Source organism: Ctenopharyngodon idella, chromosome 3, assembly GCF_019924925.1.
Source record: "Ctenopharyngodon idella isolate HZGC_01 chromosome 3, HZGC01, whole genome shotgun sequence".
NCBI lineage: Eukaryota > Metazoa > Chordata > Actinopteri > Cypriniformes > Xenocyprididae > Ctenopharyngodon > Ctenopharyngodon idella.
Window position 1 is genome coordinate 41,582,738 of NC_067222.1, and position 20,186 is coordinate 41,602,923.

Genomic DNA, 20,186 nt, shown 5'->3' on the forward strand with positions numbered 1-20,186 from the left:
TATATATATATATATATATATATATACATATATATATATCTGCCTACACCTCATTTGAAAAATTACCTTTTATGTACAGCTCTCTACCTCCCTCCCTCCCTCTTCCCTCTCTCTCTCCCTCTCCCTCCCTCTCCCTCCCCCTCCCTCCCTCTCTCCTTCCTCCCTCTCTCTCACCGCTGCAGCACCTTTACTTGTCTGTAGATGGAAGCATTGCATAAAGTACAAGAACACAACCTACAACATTCTTGTAAAACTGATGCATCTCAAAATTTAATAAACAAAAATAATACAGCTACATACTTTTCAACATCTAACAACAACATTTGTTTACAATATTTTCTGGATCTGACAGTTTTAATTAAACATTTTAACTGTGCTCAGACAATGCCATTTCATTTAGCTCATCCTTTACAAAACGAATGTAGTTTTGGATCTCCGAGATGCGCTTGCGATTCCTCTTCACCTCGTCATTGTGTATCTATTAACACAAACAAAAAGATTTGTATATTTACATTTTTTTTTAATAATAAAAGGTCTTTGTGATCCTGGACAGCTACATTGTATATAATGTATATACAGTGGGTATGGAAAGTATTCAGACCCCGTTAAATTTTTCACTCTTTATTATATTGCAGCCATTTGCTAAAATCATTTAAGTTCTTTTTTTTTCCTCATTAATGTACACACAGCACCCCATATTGACAGAAAAACACAGAATTGTTGACATTTTTGCAGATTTATTAAAAAAGAAAAACTGAAATATCACATGGTCCTAAGTATTCAGACCCTTTGCTGTGACACTCATATATTTAACTCAGGTGCTGTCCATTTCTTCTGATCATCCTTGAGATGGTTCTACACCTTCATTTGAGTCCAGCTGTGTTTGATTATACTGATTGGACTTGATTAGGAAAGCCACACACCTGTCTATATAAGACCTTACAGCTCACAGTGCATGTCAGAGCAAATGAGAATCATGAGGTCGAAGGAACTGCCTGAAGAGCTCAGAGACAGAATTGTGGCAAGGCACAGATCTGGCCAAGGTTACAAAAAAATTTCTGCTGCACTTAAGGTTCCTAAGAGCACAGTGGCCTCCATAATCCTTAAATGGAAGACGTTTGGGACGACCAGAACCCTTCCTAGAGCTGGCCGTCCGGCCAAACTGAGCTATCGGGAGAGAAGAGCCTTGGTGAGAGAGGTAAAGAAGAACCCAAAGATCACTGTGGCTGAGCTCCAGAGATGCAGTCGGGAGATGGGAGAAAGTTGTAGAAAGTCAACCATCACTGCAGCCCTCCACCAGTCGGGGCTTTATGGCAGAGTGGCCCGACGGAAGCCTCTCCTCAGTGCAAGACACATGAAAGCCCGCATGGAGGACTCCAAGATGGTGAGAAATAAGATTCTCTGGTCTGATGAGACCAAGATAGAATTTTTTGGCTTAATTCTAAGTGGTATGTGTGGAGAAAACCAGGCACTGCTCATCACCTGTCCAATACAGTCCCAACAGTGAAGCATGGTGGTGGCAGCATCATGCTGTGGGGGTGTTTTTCAGCTGCAGGGACAGGACGACTGGTTGCAATCGAGGGAAAGATGAATGCGGCCAAGTACAGGGATATCCTGGACGAAAACCTTCTCCAGAGTGCTCAGGACCTCAGACTGGGCCGAAGGTTTACCTTCCAACAAGACAATGACCCTAAGCACACAGCTAAAATAATGAAGGAGTGGATTCACAACAGTGACTGTTCCTGAATGGCCCAGCCAGAGCCCTGACTTAAACCCAATTGAGCATCTCTGGAGAGACCTAAAAATGGCTGTCCACCAACGTTTACCATCCAACCTGACAGAACTGGAGAGGATCTGCAAGGAGGAATGGCAGAGGATCCCCAAATCCAGGTGTGAAAAACTTGTTGCATCTTTCCCAAAAAGACTCATGGCTGTATTAGATCAAAAGGGTGCTTCTACTAAATACTGAGCAAAGGGTCTGAATACTTAGGACCATGTGATATTTCAGTTTTTCTTTTTTAATAAATCTGCAAAAATGTCAACAATTCTGTGTTTTTCTGTCAATATGGGGTGCTGTGTGTACATAAATGATTTTAGCAAATGGCTGCAATATAACAAAGAGTGAAAAATTTAAGGGGGTCTGAATACTTTCCGTACCCACTGTAATGTATATAATATAATATATATAATATAATATTGTTAATGAGTCTAAAGTTCCCAGGAAGTGTGTTCATAATCATGTACCGATTTCAGCAGGCCGCTCATCCAGCTGTTGATTCGTGTCAGTAGCTCATCCTCCCTGTTATCAATCTTCTGCATGTGGGTGTCATGAGAAGCACTGACTGCATTGGTCACTGTGTCTTTATCCACCAAGAGCTACAGGAAAGCATAGGAAATGAGGACCAAGGATCAGTAAATAATAAAATAAGTGTCTGGCATGTAAATAGTTACAATAGTTTTTGACTTCTTCATTATTCATAATGAGTCAATACATTCTTATCATTAAGTGATCAAGACTGTTTTCCACTGACCATTGCAACATCATCTGGTATTTCCTCCTCTAGCTCATTTTTGACCACCTTCTCCAGTGTTGCCAAGGCAATTTCAAGCTGTTGTTCATGGTGCTGGTTCTCCAGGTCTCGACACAGTGCGAATGTGCATCAGAGTTAAAGAAACCTCACCCTTAAAACTCTTAAAAAGCATTTTTGTTTTGTTTTGTTGGATAAAGGATATATCCCTTGCACATATTCAATGAACCCTCCAACCATGTCTGAGATGTTCCTCTCAAAGTCTTTGAAGATGTCCTTAAAAAAAAGCATATTTGTGAAACTTCTATTCATTTAGGTGATATGGTCCATATTTAATATTATATTAACAATATAGGTCTTTTATTCTGACCTCCAGTTGGTCCACAAGCTGCAGTTCAAGACTCATGAGGGTTTCAGAGAGCTGGTCGGCCTGCTCATGGCAGGAAGTGATGTGAGCTTCAAGTAGCTCGGCGTCTGCGATCTCTTGCATTTCCACAATCTTCTGCAATAGAAACAGAATTTCATTTATGAGCATTTTGATGTGTTCAACTGGTGAGAAACAGGTTGTCTCATTTTCCTTGTTTGCCTGAGGAGGAAGAAACCAACCTGCCTCCTGGTGTTTTCAAAGTCAGCTGCGATTTGTGCAGCTTTGTGCTGATTGTCAGCCACCGCCTCACGGGAACAGGTAAAAAAGGATTCCACCTCAGCCGTTCTCCGAGTACGCTGAGTCAAACCAGCATTAAATATCTGCACACACAGAGCTTCCATTTTGCTCTTAAATGTAAATGGACTGTCAAGGTAAATGGATTATTTTGAGGCCTTTTTAATTGTTGTTCCCTTATCTTAAAGAGGTCATATTATGCCCTTTTTCAAAGTCTTGTTTTTGTTTTTGAGGTCTACTAGAATAGGTTTTCATGCTTGAATGTTCAAAAACAAACAAACATAATTTTTCCCATATATTTGACATTGTTGCAGCACCTCTCTTCCCAGTCTGTCAGTAACGTTCTGGGTGTGTTTCCCAAACAACGATGTAACTCGCTGCTTAAAGGGTTAGTTCACCCAAACATTCTGTCATTAATACTCACCCTCATGTCGTTCCACACCTGTAAGACCTTTGTTCATCTTCAGAACACAAATTAAGATATTTTTGATGAAATCCAAAAGCTCTCGGACTCCTCCATAGAGAGCAATTTAACTACCACATTCAAGGTCCACAGAAGTAGTAAAAACATTGTTAAAATAGTCACCGTGACTACAGTGGTTCAACCTTAATGTTGCAAAGTGACTTTTTGTGTGCAAAAACAAAACAAAAATAAGGACAACTTTTGTTTCAAAAACACAATGTTGTTGCAATGCTGTTTGCAAATGTTCGTTGGAACTACGGTTTCGGGAACTATGTTGGAGTGTGTTTCCCTAAGCCAAGTATCATCGCAAGTTCCGTCATTACCAGTAGAGTTCAATGGAACTTGCGACCATAGCTGGCTAACAATGCTTTTGGGAAGCACACTCCTGTTTAGTTCCTGTCTCTATGAAGTCCGTCCTTCTGAAAAGAACAATGTGCTCTGATTGGTCGGCTGGATCAGTGTGTTGTGATTGGTCAACTGCTTTGAGCGTGATTGGGAAATGTCAGGCCCCTTATTATAACCACGAGTTTCAGCATACTACTAACGCAAATCAACCAGGCCTCGCCCCTTTATTTTGTATATGCCTTGGAAGTGCACCCGTAAGACCTTCGTTGATCTTCGGAACACAAATTAAGATATTTTTGTTTAAATCCGATGGCTCCGTGAGGCCTACATAGGGAGCAATGACATTTCCTCTCTCAAGATCCATAAAGGTACTAAAAACATATTTAAATCAGTTCATGTGAGTACAGTGGTTCAATATTAATATTATAAAGCGACGAGAATATTTTTGGTGCGCCAAAAAAAAACAAAATAACGACTTATTTAGTGATGGCCGATTTCAAAACACTGCTTCAGGAAGATTCGGAGCATAATGAATCAATGTGTCGAATCATGATTCAGATCGCGTGTCAAACCGCCAAACTGCTGAAATCATGTGACTTTGGCGCTCCGAACTGCGGATTCGACACGCTGATTCATTACGCTCCGAAGCTTCCTGAAGCAGTGTTTTGAAATCAGCCATCACTAAATAATTCGTTATTTTGTTTTTTTTGCCGCAGCAAAAATATTCTCGTCGCTTTATAATATTAATATTGAACCACTGTACTCACATGAACTGATTTAAATAGGTTTTTATTACCTTTATGGATCTTGAGAGAGGAAATGTCATTGCTCCCTATGTAGGCCTCACGGAGCCATCGGATTTAAACAAAAATATCTCAATTTGCGTTCCGAAGATTAACGAAGGTCTTACGGGTGTGGAATGGCATGAGCGTGAGTAATAAATGACAGAATTTTCATTTTTGGGTGAACTAACCCTTTAAATGAGGAATATTGTGATGTGTTCGTTCCCAGAAGAGTCATTTCAGGGAGTTCAGAAACAGTGTTACTCATATAGAGAATAACTCCCTTAGGAGTGACTTTGTGCTTTGTAACTTTGCAGGCCTTTTTCATGCTCAAACAGCAACATTACACACTAAAGAAAATTAAAAATGTAAAAATCATAATCGATCCTCTTTAAAAAAACAAACAAAAAAAATTTACATGAAGGGTTTTTCACAGTGATTCCATAGAAGAACCACTTTTCTTTCCCCAAGGAACCTTTCAGTGAACCATTTTTTTTTTTTTCGTGTGAACAACATTTTCATAATTAAAAAACATTTAATTTAAAGAAAAGTTCCATGATGTTATAGGTTCTTCATGGAACCATCAATGCCAGTAATGTAAAGGATATATCTCCAGCAATGCTTCCATTCCAGGGAGGAGAGCCAGTTTCTCTGCATCAGGATCATCAGCAAACATGCTGTTGAAAAGCTGAGGTCCATTCAAGAACTCCACGAATGCGTCCTGTGAAAACAGGAAGCAGTATTTATCCACTAGTGTGAAGAGTATATATTTACTAGATTTGTATGTCCGGTAGAAAGAAGTAAGAGGGGTTTTAATACAGTGCAGCGTTTCAATCTCTGTAGTGTAAATCTGACTTTTTAAACCTAGAACAATAAAGATCGGTGTTCTTGTACTTGAATGAGATGAATGTTGTGGTAATGGTGGTCACCTTGTGCAGTTGAAGCTCCTCGTTGCTGATCTTCTGAGCCTCTATTGCCTGCTGCTCCTGGAGCTCATTGTGTTGCATTTCTTCAACAGCATACTGATACTTTGCAAAGGCAGCTTCGCGCTTTATATGTAAGCCAAAATAATAGAACCAAAATAGAATAATACAAAAGAACAACATTAGGAGAAATGTTATAGCTATTCCTTGTGAAAAATGTGTGTTTAAATGTATTGAATGTGTGTGTACTTAGAAACTTAAAAGTATATTTGTACAGAACTGTACTTGCAGATAATATCTAAATGAAAGCAAGTGCACTTAAAGAGAGCACACTTTGGCCCTGTCCCAAATGGCACACTTCATGTGCACTTTCGGTCTTGTGGACCTACAATGGCCGCTGCGTGCGTGTGCCCGTTAAGTCCACAAGACAGTAGGGTGTCCCATTCGTCATTTAAGCTTAAAGAAGGGTGCTCGTGAGCGCCCTCTTTGCTGCTGCTATGCGCCCTCGATGCGCACTTCTGCTGAGCTTGCAAGACTGTGAGCTACGCAGAGGACTTTACCCCGGTACATTCAGCAACCATATTTCAAAGAAAATAAAAGTAGAACTCCTATTTAAGTGGGTCAAAAAGTACAAAAAAGTTCAGCGCTGCCTTTTACAGAGCGTCTATTTACACTAAGAGCAAACAGCGTCCCTTGTTGGCAAACACTATTTCCACTAGCTTCGCCCACCAATGTCTGGTTGGGCCACTCAAGTTTTTAAAAAAAGACACACGTAGCAGCAGTAGCGAGTAAGGCTTGCAGACCTGGCTTTTAACGCAATTAAGGGTTAACACTCTATGATATTACTGCATCCTGTTAATGTACACAAATACTGAGGTGCAAGTAGTATCTGCCAATATAGATAGCATCTAATTTTTATTTACTTTTATTGCAAAGAACTGATATTTACTTGGTGTAAATAGAATCACCTAGTGCAAATAGAAAATGCTGCTATTGTCACTTAGTATAAATAGAATATATTGCTATTTTCACTTACTGTAAGTAGCATCTACAGCTATTTGCACTTAGTGTAAATAGTCGCTACCAACATTTTGATGTAATTGCAATTGTCTGAAAACATTACGTTCAGTTTGTGCTTAAGTATATTATTTTAAAGTATATTATTTCCATAATAAGTAGTATAAAAGTGTGCTAGTGTACTTCTTTTTCACAAGTGATATCCATACACTCCACATCACAATGAAGAACCCTTTGAACATACACATGTGGTCGAGTGAAAAACTAAAGTAACGTGTATGGTTATGTTTCTTTGTTTTTGGTTCTCCCCTGTGATCTAGTTTCCCTAGTGTGTCTAATTAGTCACTTTGTTCACCTGTTCTGTCAATCATCTTGTTAGTTCTCCTGATTATTTAAACCCTGTGTTCTCCCTCATTCTTTGTCCGTTCATGTCAGTGTAAGCGTTAATGTCAATGGTGTTTCTCCTGAGTATCCTGTGTGTTCTTATTAAAGATTATTCCGTATATTCATCGTCTTTGTGAGCTTTGTTTCAACATTACGTGACAACTAAGCCAAGCAAGTGCAATTATATGCAGCTGCAGATATATGAGAAATGACTTATTAATGTCTCACTAACCGTTTGTTCATCCAAGAGTCTGTAGTCGAGATAAACCAAGTCTGGAAGATATGCCGTCACAAATATCTTATAGCTCTCTTCATCACAGATGGGATTTCCCGCGAGGTTGAGAGTGAGTAATTTCTTAAACTTTCTGAGGTATATCACCTGCAGGGTTGGATATGATTCTCTTCAGCTTTATGTTTGAAACGTATGAATTACTTCTTAGAAATTAATTATTAGATAGCTTTCTAAAAATGTAAAGTGGAATTCCACACTTTCTAAAAATGAATCATCTAAAATATAGTTGGCTTACATTATCCAGTTGATCAATGGTGTTGTTTCCAATAGAGAGGACGTGCAGATTCTGCAGCGTATCCAGTTTTTCAATGACAGAAATGCGGTTGTTGAACAAACTCAAGTCCTGAAGATTCACAAGAGAGTCCAGTCCTTCAATCACTTCAATATTATTGAATGACAGATCTGAGGAATACAAGAATTCTGGCTTAGTGTTTAAAGATAGACTCCAGATCTGTTTTGATATCAGTTGGACAGTCTGAACTCACCCAGCCAGACCAGATTAGTGAGGTTTTCTAACCCTTCAATCCTCTCAATAACGTTATTATCCAGCTGAAGTTTTGTTAGAGAGGTGAAATGCCACAGGTGGTAAATCTTCAGGATGTCTACAAAAAACATCAACATTATATGAATTATATTTTGCAATAAATAAATAAATAACAGTATTTGGTATTTTTTGTACAATGAAAGTGTTATTGAAATTATACCAATGCAATCATGATTATTAAGCACATTTTCTTCCCCAATGCCCATTAACGTAATATGAAAAAATAAAAAGTTTATTTAAATGTAAGTATTTATACATTATTTGCCACGGTTTTGGTTCTTTGTTCTGAGAGACTCTTAGTTTGAAGATTATTTTGTTCCATTCTTCCTGTTTAGTTCCAGTTTCTTTGGTTGTAATAGTTCCTAAGCATGTTCTCATTTGTTTTCTTAAGGGTACGTTTACACGACAATGATGTACTAAAAACGGAAAAGTTATCAATTGTCAAAACAATCCCCATTCACACGGATCCATGCAAATGACTAAAAACGTTGTATTACGCATGCCAGACAAGTAGTTGGCGATGACATTTTGTAAAGAAAGACTGCGCCTGCGCATATACGCATTCTTTTACAGAGCACTCACCTCGCACACTATTCTTCTCGTTATTTCCCTATAGCGGCTAATAAATCGTAAGTGTCGCACATTCACAGAAAACACCTTTTTTTCCGCACTGAAAAATAAGGTGGATAGACTAAACATATACGTAACACGCATGTGCATGCTGTCACCGTTTTCACAGATTCTGGTTTTTGCAGTTTACACGGAGATGAAAATGGTATCACTTTCAAAAACTTCCACTTTGAAACCGTTTTCAAATGTTGTGTTTTCAGGCCACAAAAACGGCAATGTTGTAAATGAATGGCCAAAACGCATAAAAAGTATTCAGATTTAGTTAAAAATGGTGTCGTGTAAACAGCCCCAGCGTTACTGATTATGTTCTTGTTCAGTTCTCATAATCTTTTGTATTTAAACCCTCAGTTTGGTTCTTTCTTTGTTTGGTGTTGTCTTTGGTTTTCAAAGCTGTCATGTTCCTTGTGGATTATCTTCTTTTTTGTGTTAAATGAAGTGTAATTGCTGCAAATGCAGCAGTTTGACAATGAAACTGAAACACTGGTCAATATAGTGTTGGAGGATTCATGCCTATATATGCGTGGCCTGGTGGCCGATCTTGACTGGTTTTACACTCCATCAGTAAGAGCAGAGTGTGAAGGTTGAATTATCAGAGCAATAGCACTGCTGTACATAAAATACTGCAGTTCACACAACATAATGGGAGACAGATCAGAGTTCACAAGAGGACAAATTGTTGGTGTGCATCTTCCTGGCTCATCCATGTAGTACGAACCACATCCAACAGGAGTAACTGTCGACGCAAGAGGAAACTGTCTGAAAGGGATGTCCGGATACTAACCCGGACTGTATCCAAAAAACATAAAACCACAGCTGCCCAACTCACTGCAGAATTAAATGCGCACCTCGGCTCTCCTGTTTCCACCAAAACTGTTTGCCTGGAGCTCCACAGAGTCAATATCGATGATCGGGCTGCTGTAGCCAAACCTTTGGTCACTCGTGCCAATGCCAAATGACGGTTTCATTGGTGCCAACACAGTGCAAATCTTGGGCTGTGGACAATGTGTGGACAATGTATTGTTCTCTGATGAGTCCACCTTCACTCTCTTTCCCACATCCGTGGGAGTTACAGTGTGGAGAAGCCACAAAGAGGCTCAACACCTGGACTGTTGAGTGCCCAGAGTGAACCACAGGATCAGTGATGGTTTGGGCTGCAATATCATGGCAATCCCTACTTTGTTTGATGGGAGCATCGCTGCCAAGGACCACTGAACCATTCTGGAGGACCACGTGCACCTAATGGTTCAAACATTGTACCCTGAAGGGGGTGCCATGTACCAGCAGGATCATACACCAATACACACAGCAAGACTTGTGAAAGAATGGTTTAATGAACATGAAAGTGAAGCTGAACATCTCCCATGGCCTGCACAGTCACCAGATCTGAATATTATTGTGGTATTTTGGAGGAAAACATTTTCCTCAACCAGCATCACATAGTGACCTGGCCACTGTGAAGGACTTGTATCGGTCATTCCCATGATGAATTGATGTTGTATTGGCCGCAAAAGGACCATAGTAATAAATTATTGTGGTCTAAAACCAGGTGTTTCAGTTTCATTGTCCAACCCCATGTAGATCCCCTGCTCTTCATCTTGTCTGACCGGTTCGTGATTTTATTGTAATATCTGTTCTATTTTTATATATTATATTATAACTTTAATTAATACTGATTAAAAAACATCTGTGCCAGAGAGGGGATTTACTTAACTGTCATGGGCTTCACTTTTTTTTAATAATTCAAAATATATTCTTATTTTTCTCTTGATTTTGGGGTGAAATTTGACCCAGGCAAGTTTTCATGAGATTCACCCCGAATGAAAAAATGAGCTCAAAATGCCCCCAAGTTTATATTAAAATGAACTGAACTTGTTCAATCTAAGGAATGAAATGATCAGTGATTGGTTCTTACTCCGGAAGTCCAGTCGCAGCTGAAGCACCTCCTCATACTTGATGCCCTCTTTCTTGGCTATTTTTCCAGCTTGCCCTTGAGGTCCCTGTTCAACAATTGCTTGTTGTAGCATCTCCTCATCCATTACTTTGGGTTCATCCTGTTGCCAGCTCATTTTCCAGTGCTTCTGATGACTGGACCCGTTTATTACCTGCAGTAAGGGGGATTAACGTTAGCAGTGACCTGTCAACATGAAATCAGACAAAACAATGTATCAGTCACCTATTTCAAATGTAATTTTTCTGTACTAAAAGCTCATTCATTTGATAACAGACCTGCCTGGAAATATATCACTTAAGTACAAGTCTGCTGGACGCCAACACTGTTGCTCAGCAACCGCAGACTACCGCTATCAACTTCCGGAGTTGTTAGTAGCTTTGAGGCGGACTAAAAAAATTAAAATAAATTTAATAATAGTAATAATACTGAGCCATATAGGGATATTTTTCGAATTCTATTCTATTCTATTCTTCGAGGTGAGATTCTTCATGAAATGGAAAATTAAAGGAAATGTTTGAGATTTTAGAAGAAAGAACAGAATATTTCACGTGTACCCGTCAAAATAATAAAATAACATAATTTCGTAAAGCGAACATGTCCATAAATTCACGTTTCACATACGTTTTTTTGCACATTAAGAGCCTTTTAAAAAGGAACTCAGCCTTTAAGACTTGTCCCATGATTGACAGGATTATCGATCAATAGATTAAAAGTTCCGCGTGTTTAGACCAATCAAACGCCCTCTGGGCGGGGCTTATGCGCGCTCTCCGTCAGCCTCTCACCATCGGCGGATTGTTGTTGTCATCAAGATGGAGTTCTTGTTAGGGAATCCGTACAGCACTCCCGTTGGCCAGTGCATTGGTGAGTTAGCGGCTTATAACAGCCTGTTCTTCAACAGAATGTTTTTTAATAATAATTAAAGGTCCATGTTCATCCATTGTTCGTGTTAAAATGCTTGAAATGTGTATATTAGTTGGCAAATTCATACAGGAGCGTGAACATTCAGCACTGTTTAGATGATGTGCTAGCCAGCATTTTCACCCGTTATAAACACATAAATGTTACTAGGAAACTACTCATTTGTTTTTATAATTGGAAAATTCACAACTAGAGAGTTACAGTAAGTGTTTTGTCAGCAGATTTTCACTCTGTGACTGGGTGTGAAGCTGAAGTCTCGCTGGTTTCAATCAGAGCAGCATCGTTCCAACATTTAAAATTTAGGTCTACATGGAGATATCACTATCTCTGCTTACATATTTCATTTCGATAACTCTCAATCATGTAATACTTTGCTCAGTACTGCTCAGCACAAAGTAATCTATACTGTTTAAAAAGGATTAAAAATTAATAACAATATGTCATTATCCAGGGCACCAAATATATCAAATAGCCTATATCAAAAACATCAACCAGTTGTAAATGTCTCTTAAAATTTGTATTATTGCACTGTTAAACGTTTTAGTATAAGATTATAGTATGTTCCAGGTTAATAATTGCATTTCTTTTACAGTAATTTCACAGTAAGTCTTCTCTTGTATCTACTGCACTCTCAGACATTTCTTGTAAAAGGCTACAGTATTTTACTGGCAATTTTAGTCAAGTTTTTACAAGTGTACTGCTTGGTTTTATTGTGAAAACACAAAAATGACTGTAAACAAACAATATTATACTGTATTTCTACAGTGCATATGTACTATGAAGGTACCCAGCATGCAATGCAGCATGAATAGATTAAGCTGTGGATTTTTTTTTTTTTTTGACACTTGTTGGTTTTATCTGTGCTGCTGAACTTATTTTTTGTTAACTTTTAGCAGTTTGTATTATTTGTAATATTTAGTGTTTATTATTATTATTATTATTATTATTTGTTGAGTGTCACCGTTGTTATGTTTTGTACATCAAGCATTGATCATTAGGTGATACTTATAAGAAAAAAATCTTGTGTTGCAAGATTATCATAGAAGTACTGGGATAAAAGTAGGGATGTCATTTTTTTGAAGGACCGAGTACGAGTACCGATACTTTTTTTCTGGTACTTGCCGATACCGATACCTATACATTTATTGATTCTTCTCTCTTTCTGTCTCTTTTTTTTTTTTTTTTGGGTGATGTTGCAATTTTCCAAGCACAACACAGTGAGACTAATGAATGTAGGACAACTTCTTTATTATTACTCTAATGAAAAAGTAATAATTTTTATGTGCTTGTCACAAACTTAAAGAACAAAAATTTCACAGTGTCCAATAACCTTCAAAGGGCATAATTACCAATATATATAACTGTTGTTATATAAAAAGAAATTTACAAACAAATTACAAACAATACAACAAATACTATAGAGATACAAATGAAATAAACTTGTTTTTCAGATACAGTAGGTTTATTTACCATGTATACATTTATTTAACATCTTTTGTTGTTTTATTAACATAAATGACAAATATAGGCTACTGTCCCTTTAAGACCGAATCCATGGATACTGACACATATCCTGTTTTCACCCAAATGTTTACGTCCACTTAAGCCATAACCGACTGTATTTACGTGAGATACTCCACACGATGGACATTTTGACAACTATGTGTGCATTTGACCATTCAGGCGCGAGGACAACTGATCGCGCGCACGTGAGAGAGAGCGCTTCTGGTCTGTGTCATTCAGCGCGATTCCGCCTATCCCGCCTTCACTAATCGATAACGAGTTGTGATTGAAAGCATGCAGTTCGGAATGTGTGGGTTGTCATCATTAATTTTGAAGTATTTCCACACCTCTGAGGCTGACATTGTTTCTGCTGCTGCCGCCGGTGTCTCTGTGCACGGAAAATTCTGTCAGTTACGTCACGCGATGTATCGGTCTTTGGTATCGGGGGTATTTTTAGGAGTACGAGTACAAGTACATGAGCTTGGTATCGGCCCGATACTGGTATCGGTATCGGTGCATCCCTAGATAAAAGTTCATAGTTCAGATATATACTAAGGTATCTATCAAAATATAGTAAATCACGTTTTGAAAGTATCTTGACCTTCAAATAATGATTGTATCAATTACATCGTTCCACCAGTAGGTGGTGACAAGTGACTGTAATTTGTCATTGAACATATTTGCCATTGAATCATTCATTCAAAAGATTTGTTCAAAAACGCTGATTAATCCATTACAGTTTTTTAAAATTAGGCTTGTTTGAGATTAGGGCTGTGCGATTTATCGCACAATATGAAAAATAACGTTGAAATCGCACTTAAACGTGATTCTTAGTGCAATTATGAAATCGTAAAGGCTGCGGTTATTTTTTTTTTTATGCACAGCTTGTCAATGAAGTATGGCTCCAAATGCTAATCCATCTGAAAGCACTGCGAGTTTGAGTCGCTTATAATGTACATTTGAAAAAGCAACACATGTCAAATATCCTTCCAGACATGAGAAGCATTTATTAACATCTTGTCCAACATTTAATAACATGTTTTTACTCCAAACTCACTTCATAACGACAGTTGAGCATCCTTCTGTGAGATGATGTGGCTTCTTACACAGAATAAGGCAGTCGTGTGTTTATTAGTCATGTTTAATCAATCGAAGCATTTCAATCTTCTGTTTATTCAGCTATAGCGATAGTATGATGCCCATAGTATGATTTCCTGGAATGACGTGTGTTATCTACTTCTGCGGCAGGGCATATTTGGAGTTTCTGCGCAAAAGCGCCCACTAGCTTTCAGATGGAAAAGCATTTACTACTGATCACAGAGCCATACAGCTCTGACAAGCTGCACATAAAATAATCGCAGCCTTTGCCAAATCGTGTGCGGTTTAATCGCGATAAATCGTGCAGCCCTATTCGAGATGCATCGGTTCAAAAGCATAATGAGTCGAATGCTCTCCAATCGCTCTTGCGGTACTTTGATGTCATACGCTGATTGGTCTGCGCAGCGCCGATGCATATTGCTTACACACTAAAAATGTTACTTGAGGCTCACTCCCTGAAACCATTCACTCATGTACCTGATCTTCAGACCAAGTCTACAAAACTACATGCACATTATCTGCTTTACACTCAGTTTGCAATTGTAAAACAAATTTTATTGCAAAATGCTAAACACAGTTCTCTACATAGACACATCATTCAAAACTAACAGCTCTTGTGTTTCATTTGGGAAACACTGCCATTTAAATTCTACAATCATTTCCTGATTACCTACACCCAACGATCATGTGTGAAAACACTTACACATACCGGTAATTTGTTCACTTAGAAATCAGAAATTATTTTTTACCCCCTTGTATTTCTGTTTATAGTTTAAATATACCTAATTTGATCACTTAGAAATCAAAACTCAATGGTTTGAGAAACAAATACATTTTTTTTTACCCTTGCATTTCTGTTTATTTTGTAAATAGCCTATATACTGAATGCATACAAGTCAAGTCATCTCTGTTTCTATAATGCTTTATACAATACAGATTGTTTCAACGCGGCTTCACAATAGTAACAAATTCAAATCCGCGCATGTGTGTGTGTACACTCATAAACATAATTTTATTTGTTCACAACTAGTATTCATGTTTGATTGCAATTACTAATAGTTAAGGTGTGACATATAAGTTGATGAATCTTAAAACCAGTTTGTGTTAACATGTCTGGTCCTGAGCTTGGTTACAACTATCATAAAGCAACCTTTTCCAGTCACATGACTTTCGATTTGTTGACATTGCAAGTTGTGCAAACTAGTGCACGTTGCATCCTTAACCACTCTGATTTTGCTTTCCTTTGTTTTACATGAGTGGCTCTGCGAGGAAATATGTATGGCAGTTTATTTGCATTTTAAAGTTGTGTGTGATCATGCGGTGCATTTTCCTGGAGTTCCTAGGTAGAATTAGGCATTGAGTAGTAAAATCACTGAGACCACAATATGTTGTATGTCTATATTGATACAGTGGCACTCTGTATGCCCTGCAAATGCATGTTGCCTACACTTTACCACTGCAGTTTTAAAGGGGTCATGACAAGGATTTTCTATTTTATGCTCCTTAAGGTTCACTGTTTTTTTTTTTTTTTTTTTTTTTAAATAATAATAGTCGACTAAACGTTTGGTCACAGAAAGAAAAAAAAAACTCCACAGGAATGGGTGAAATCATGCAGAGACAGATCGCCAAAACGTCTGATCCATGTGGTAATATGCCGGGCAGTAGGGGTGCAACGGATCGTAGTTGATCCGTGATCCGTACGAACCAGGCCCCACGGTTCGGAACGCATTTGATTCGTGGATTAATTGCATTTAGCCATTATATAGTGAAAGTTTATTATTTGCACACGTTTGAAAGAATGCTTGAGTATTGTTTAAAACACTCAAGCATTTTTAAACCATTCAAATGCAAGAAGAGGCAAAATTTGCGACTGCACGTTGTTTTCTGTTCGCACTCACTCAAAGCATGCATGCTCAGTGTTGCCAACTAATTTTCAGGGGAAGTTGCTAAAGTCAGGTCAATTTGTTGCTAAAAGTTGCTAAATGATGTAGTGATGTCATTGCGTGATGACGTCATTGTGTATACTGTAAACCCTAACGCTCAAAATACTTAATTGTTTTGAGTAGGACAAACTTAAATTGAACAAATTAGTTCAGTTAAATTAACTGTTATGAGTATTTAGAACTTTCTTTTTCTTTTGAGTTCACAGAACTGACATATTTCAAGTAAACTGAACTGTTTTATTGTTTTGAGGTGTATGAACTAATTTCTTTTAATTTAGACTAACGTAAGTTTAATTGAAACTGGGCTGGGATTTCTGTTTCCCAGCATGCTTTGCCCATTACACTTGAAAGGGAGAGTAAATGCTAAAATTAAGTGTTATATGATTTTTTTTTTTTTTTTTTTTGCGTAAGATTAATGGTAAGGGAGATTTCATAGTGATTAATGTTTTGTTATGCTAATTTCAAAAACTTTCTGTTAATGTGGGTTTTTGGAGAGTTAACCTTCATGGTGACAAGTAGCGCATGTGGCTTGGTTTGAGAGCAGGTAAGTTACATGTTTTAAGTTGCTGTACTCATTCAGTAAGAGTAAGATACCATGCTATTGTTAACGTGTTAGCAAATTAGCAAGTTGGCATTTTCTGAATTTTCTTAGGGTTTACAGTGAAGTAAATAACTCATTTGATTTGCAAGAACTCAAAATAAAAAAGTCAGTTAACTAAATATTTTAAGTTAATTGCTATCAAAGTGTATGAGTTAGCTAACTCAAAACTTGAAGTTAGGAGCAATTAACATGCATGAGTACTACAAACTCAAAACTTGATAGTTCTTCTTACTTAAAATTGGAAACATCATAACTCAAATAATTTGATGTAACTGATTACCTAAAATTTTTTGAGTTAACCCAACTTATTCGGGTTTACAGTGTAACCATGACGCAAAAAATGCATTATTGCGTAAAATACACAATAAGAACTCAAATCTCAGTGAAAAATATGATTTAAAATGTTAATTTAGATTAGTTTGTAAAAAAAAAATTAACATTTTATTTGTAAAAGTAACATAAACAACATTCTTTATTATCAGATATTTTTATCTTTAAATATACAACATTGAATTATTGAAGAGTTACACATTTTTGAACAATTACATTTTATGTATTTTCTTATTAACCAGTAAAACTACACATTCTGAGCAATTATAGTTTTAAGCAGTGTCTTGGTAGTTAGTGTGCTAAAAATAGGGCACAGTGTACTGTGTTAATATGAAGAAATTATCCGTATTGATTTTTCACAGTTGTTTTACCTGTATTTTAAATTAGGCATTGCATTTTGTGTTTTAGGGTTACAGGGTTACAACTTAACGGATAATGTCCTGGCAGAAAATTACCAGTACCTTTTCCATTTTTCTACGTATTTTTTCTTACAGTGTACCTAACTGAACAACAATTATAGGAACAAGCTAATAACATGCTGTATCATAAATGAACCATTATTATTGAACAATTAATTTGCAACTAGCAACTTAATTCACGTATGATGTACTGTTAGGCATCTTTCTTCAGCTCTCTCCAGGCTGATGTGCTGATTGGCTGGCTAGCTGTTCAATGGTTTCCTCTTTTTGTGTAATTTAGATGAAAATATGTTTTTTATTTTTTATTTTTATTTTATTTTTTTTATTTTGAGGCACTGTTCAAAAGTTGCCAAATAAATTTTAAAAATAGCTAAATTTGTTACTAGGTGCTTTTGGAAAAAAAAAAGTGGCTAAATCTAGCAACAAAATTGCTAAGCTGGCATCACTGCACATGCTCACAGAGGGGCCTTTCAGATGATCTCAAAATTCCCGTCTTGACAAGTATTCATGTATACAGTTGGTTATAAAGTCTTAAGTGAACCTGAACATAACTGAGAAAAATTGGATGTGTTTCATCATATTGATTCTGTGCATTTATTGACAGCAGCCTAAAAATAACTAAATATGTCATTAATTGTCAAACAACAAAACAACTTTAACAATGATTAATTTATACAGTGAACACTATGCATGCAGTGTAATTACAATTGTATTTATATTTATTAGTGCTGTCAATGGATTAAAAAAAATAACTAATTGTTCACACATTTTTTCTGTAATTAATATCATGATTAATCGATAAATTGTTAAAAAATGATTAATAAATACATTTTTATATTGTAATAATTTCACAGTTACTCTCCAAATTAATGTAGAAAGAACTTATATTTTAAATAAAACTGTATATTTTAAATATTTGTTAATGGCATCTTTTAATGAATGAAGGCCAATATCACTGATACTGATACTGGTACTGATGTCTCAATGAAATTGATTTTTTTTTTAAATTAATTATAGACATTCACCATTACAGTATAACTGAAAGCTATCTATTTCAACATTTATTGGGCTTTAAAAAATAACAAATTTTAATTTAAGCAAACTTAAAACAATCTTTACATAAACCTATTATAATAAATGTCATATTTACCTGTGGCCTTCTCTGTCTAACAGGTAGGAAAAATACAGAAATTGAATAGTTATCAAACACTTTACAGTGTTCACTGCACAAATTATCAATTAAATATAGATTTTTCTTTATTAAAGCTACAATTTTCTCTGTTACCTTTGTTCTTTGATGAACATCAAAGGGTTAGTTCACCCAAAAATGAAAAATAAATAAATAAATCTGCATCATGTTCGGCAGCGGCAGCTTCTAAAGTCGCAGCAGCCTAATAAACCAGTTGCTGTGATGTCTGCCATTAAGGGTTAGTTCACCCAAAAATTAGATTTCTGTCATTAATTACTCACCCTCATGTCGTCCCAAACCCATAAGACCTTCGTTCATCTTCGGAACACAAATTAAGATATTTTTGATGAAATCCGAGGGTATCTGAACCACACATGGGCAGCAGCGTCATTGCACCTTTTGAGGTCCACAAAGGTAGTAAAAAAAACTTCGTTAAAATAGTCAGCGTGACTACAGTGGTTCAACCTTATTGTTATGAAGCGACAAGAATACTTTTTGTGGACTATAACAAAACAAAAATAACAACTTTATTCAACAAATTCGTCTCTCCCCTGTCAGACTCGTACGCTTAATTTGTTTTCTGAAGATAAACGAAGGTCTTACAGGCGCTCACACCTGTGCTCACGCGCTATCAACACCCGGGTGATGACGTCGTAAATGACTGGTCATATAGGGCATACGGCATTTGCATTGAACAAAGTTTAGGGGAAACCAGAATGCGTATCCATCAACAGAAACGTACATTAGCCGAACGCTGTCTGTTTTATTTATTTTCAACAAACCATATTATACATACATATTATACATACATATGTGTCATCAGATTTGAGAAGAACCGTGGTGCAAGAGCGTGATGAACCGTGGGTGGAGAACAGTACGGTTCGATTTTTTTTTTTTTTACAGAGAACCCCTATACCCCTTGTTGGAACATATCGCGAGGGTAAAGCATGACCACAAAAAGGTGATGTGCGACCTCAAACATGACTTATCATTTGAAACATCTAAGTAGTAGCCTAACTTAGTTCATAATTAATATTTAGCCTGTGTCCTACATTTTTGGCTTACAACTAATGGCTAACAGTCGACTTGGAAAATAGTCAAGGGTAAACTCTCCATTACACTGTGCCTTGTTTACAAAACAAAATGCTCCGTACAAACATATAATCCTCTGATTCCATCGGGGACATCGTTAAAATAAACCATCCACTTGTTTCTGATGCTGGGATCCTTCTGAAGTGTGAAAAGAAAGAGCTTAAACTGGACATATCAAAGCGAACGTTCTTTCATTTGTCTTGTTGTCGACAAACTCAAGTATGTGGAGTTTGTCTGAAACTGAATGTTGAATTGTATCCAGTGTGGACAGCGTCAGTGATTATAATGCGTTCTATTTGCTTCTGGCATGACGCTCGCATCCAGTGTAGGCAAATATCAGCCAATAAGAGACTGAATGCCAGTGGGCGGGGCCTATGGTGTGATTAACTGTTTGTCGATGTCTTGCTGTGGAGGCAGTCATATGCAAATTTATTTATACATCACAGGTCACCCAATATCAAAACGAGCCATTTTTGGAGCTTGGTTAAATAAATTCTTTGTAGGAGGACGTTTTAAGCTATGAAACTTGCAGGATGTTTTAATGGTACAAAGACCTCTTAAATGTCAAAAGAT

General features: G+C 37.1%; 2 protein-coding genes across 3 annotated transcripts in view; one reads left to right on the forward strand and one right to left on the reverse strand.

Annotated features, from left to right (window-relative positions):
• Window positions 1-303: 303 nt before the first annotated feature.
• drc3 (dynein regulatory complex subunit 3) lies at window positions 304-11,144 on the reverse strand. Its single transcript, XM_051886091.1, has 12 exons — window positions 10,796-11,144; window positions 10,482-10,703; window positions 7,881-7,997; window positions 7,631-7,797; window positions 7,336-7,482; window positions 5,709-5,828; window positions 5,386-5,500; window positions 3,135-3,307; window positions 2,899-3,030; window positions 2,532-2,804; window positions 2,245-2,376; window positions 304-478 (listed from the first exon to the last, which is right to left on the reverse strand). Exons 2-10 carry the CDS (start codon window positions 10,633-10,635, stop codon window positions 2,667-2,669), a joined length of 1,263 nt encoding a protein of 420 aa, XP_051742051.1. The 5' UTR covers window positions 10,636-10,703; window positions 10,796-11,144; the 3' UTR covers window positions 304-478; window positions 2,245-2,376; window positions 2,532-2,666.
• Window positions 11,145-11,279: 135 nt separating this feature from the next.
• LOC127508298 (TOM1-like protein 2) overlaps window positions 11,280-20,186 on the forward strand; it is a 53,440-nt gene continuing 44,533 nt past the window's right edge. For both annotated transcript variants that reach the window (XM_051886069.1, XM_051886072.1), the window contains exon 1: window positions 11,280-11,381. In XM_051886069.1, coding sequence (XP_051742029.1) covers window positions 11,330-11,381 — 52 coding nt within the window. In that variant the 5' untranslated portion in view covers window positions 11,280-11,329. The remainder of the gene's footprint in view (window positions 11,382-20,186) is intronic.

Bases quoted from the DNA above. Each gene is read 5' to 3' on its own strand.
- drc3 (XM_051886091.1), bottom strand. From the start codon at position 10,635: ATGAGCTGGCAACAGGATGAACCCAAAGTAATGGATGAGGAGATGCTA. The intron at 5,501-5,708 runs GTGACCACCATT...CTGTTTTCACAG, and splicing joins AGGAGCTTCAACTGCACAAG to GACGCATTCGTGGAGTTCTT. The intron at 3,031-3,134 runs GTTGGTTTCTTC...TTTCTATTGCAG, and splicing joins TTGAAAACACCAGGAGGCAG to AAGATTGTGGAAATGCAAGA.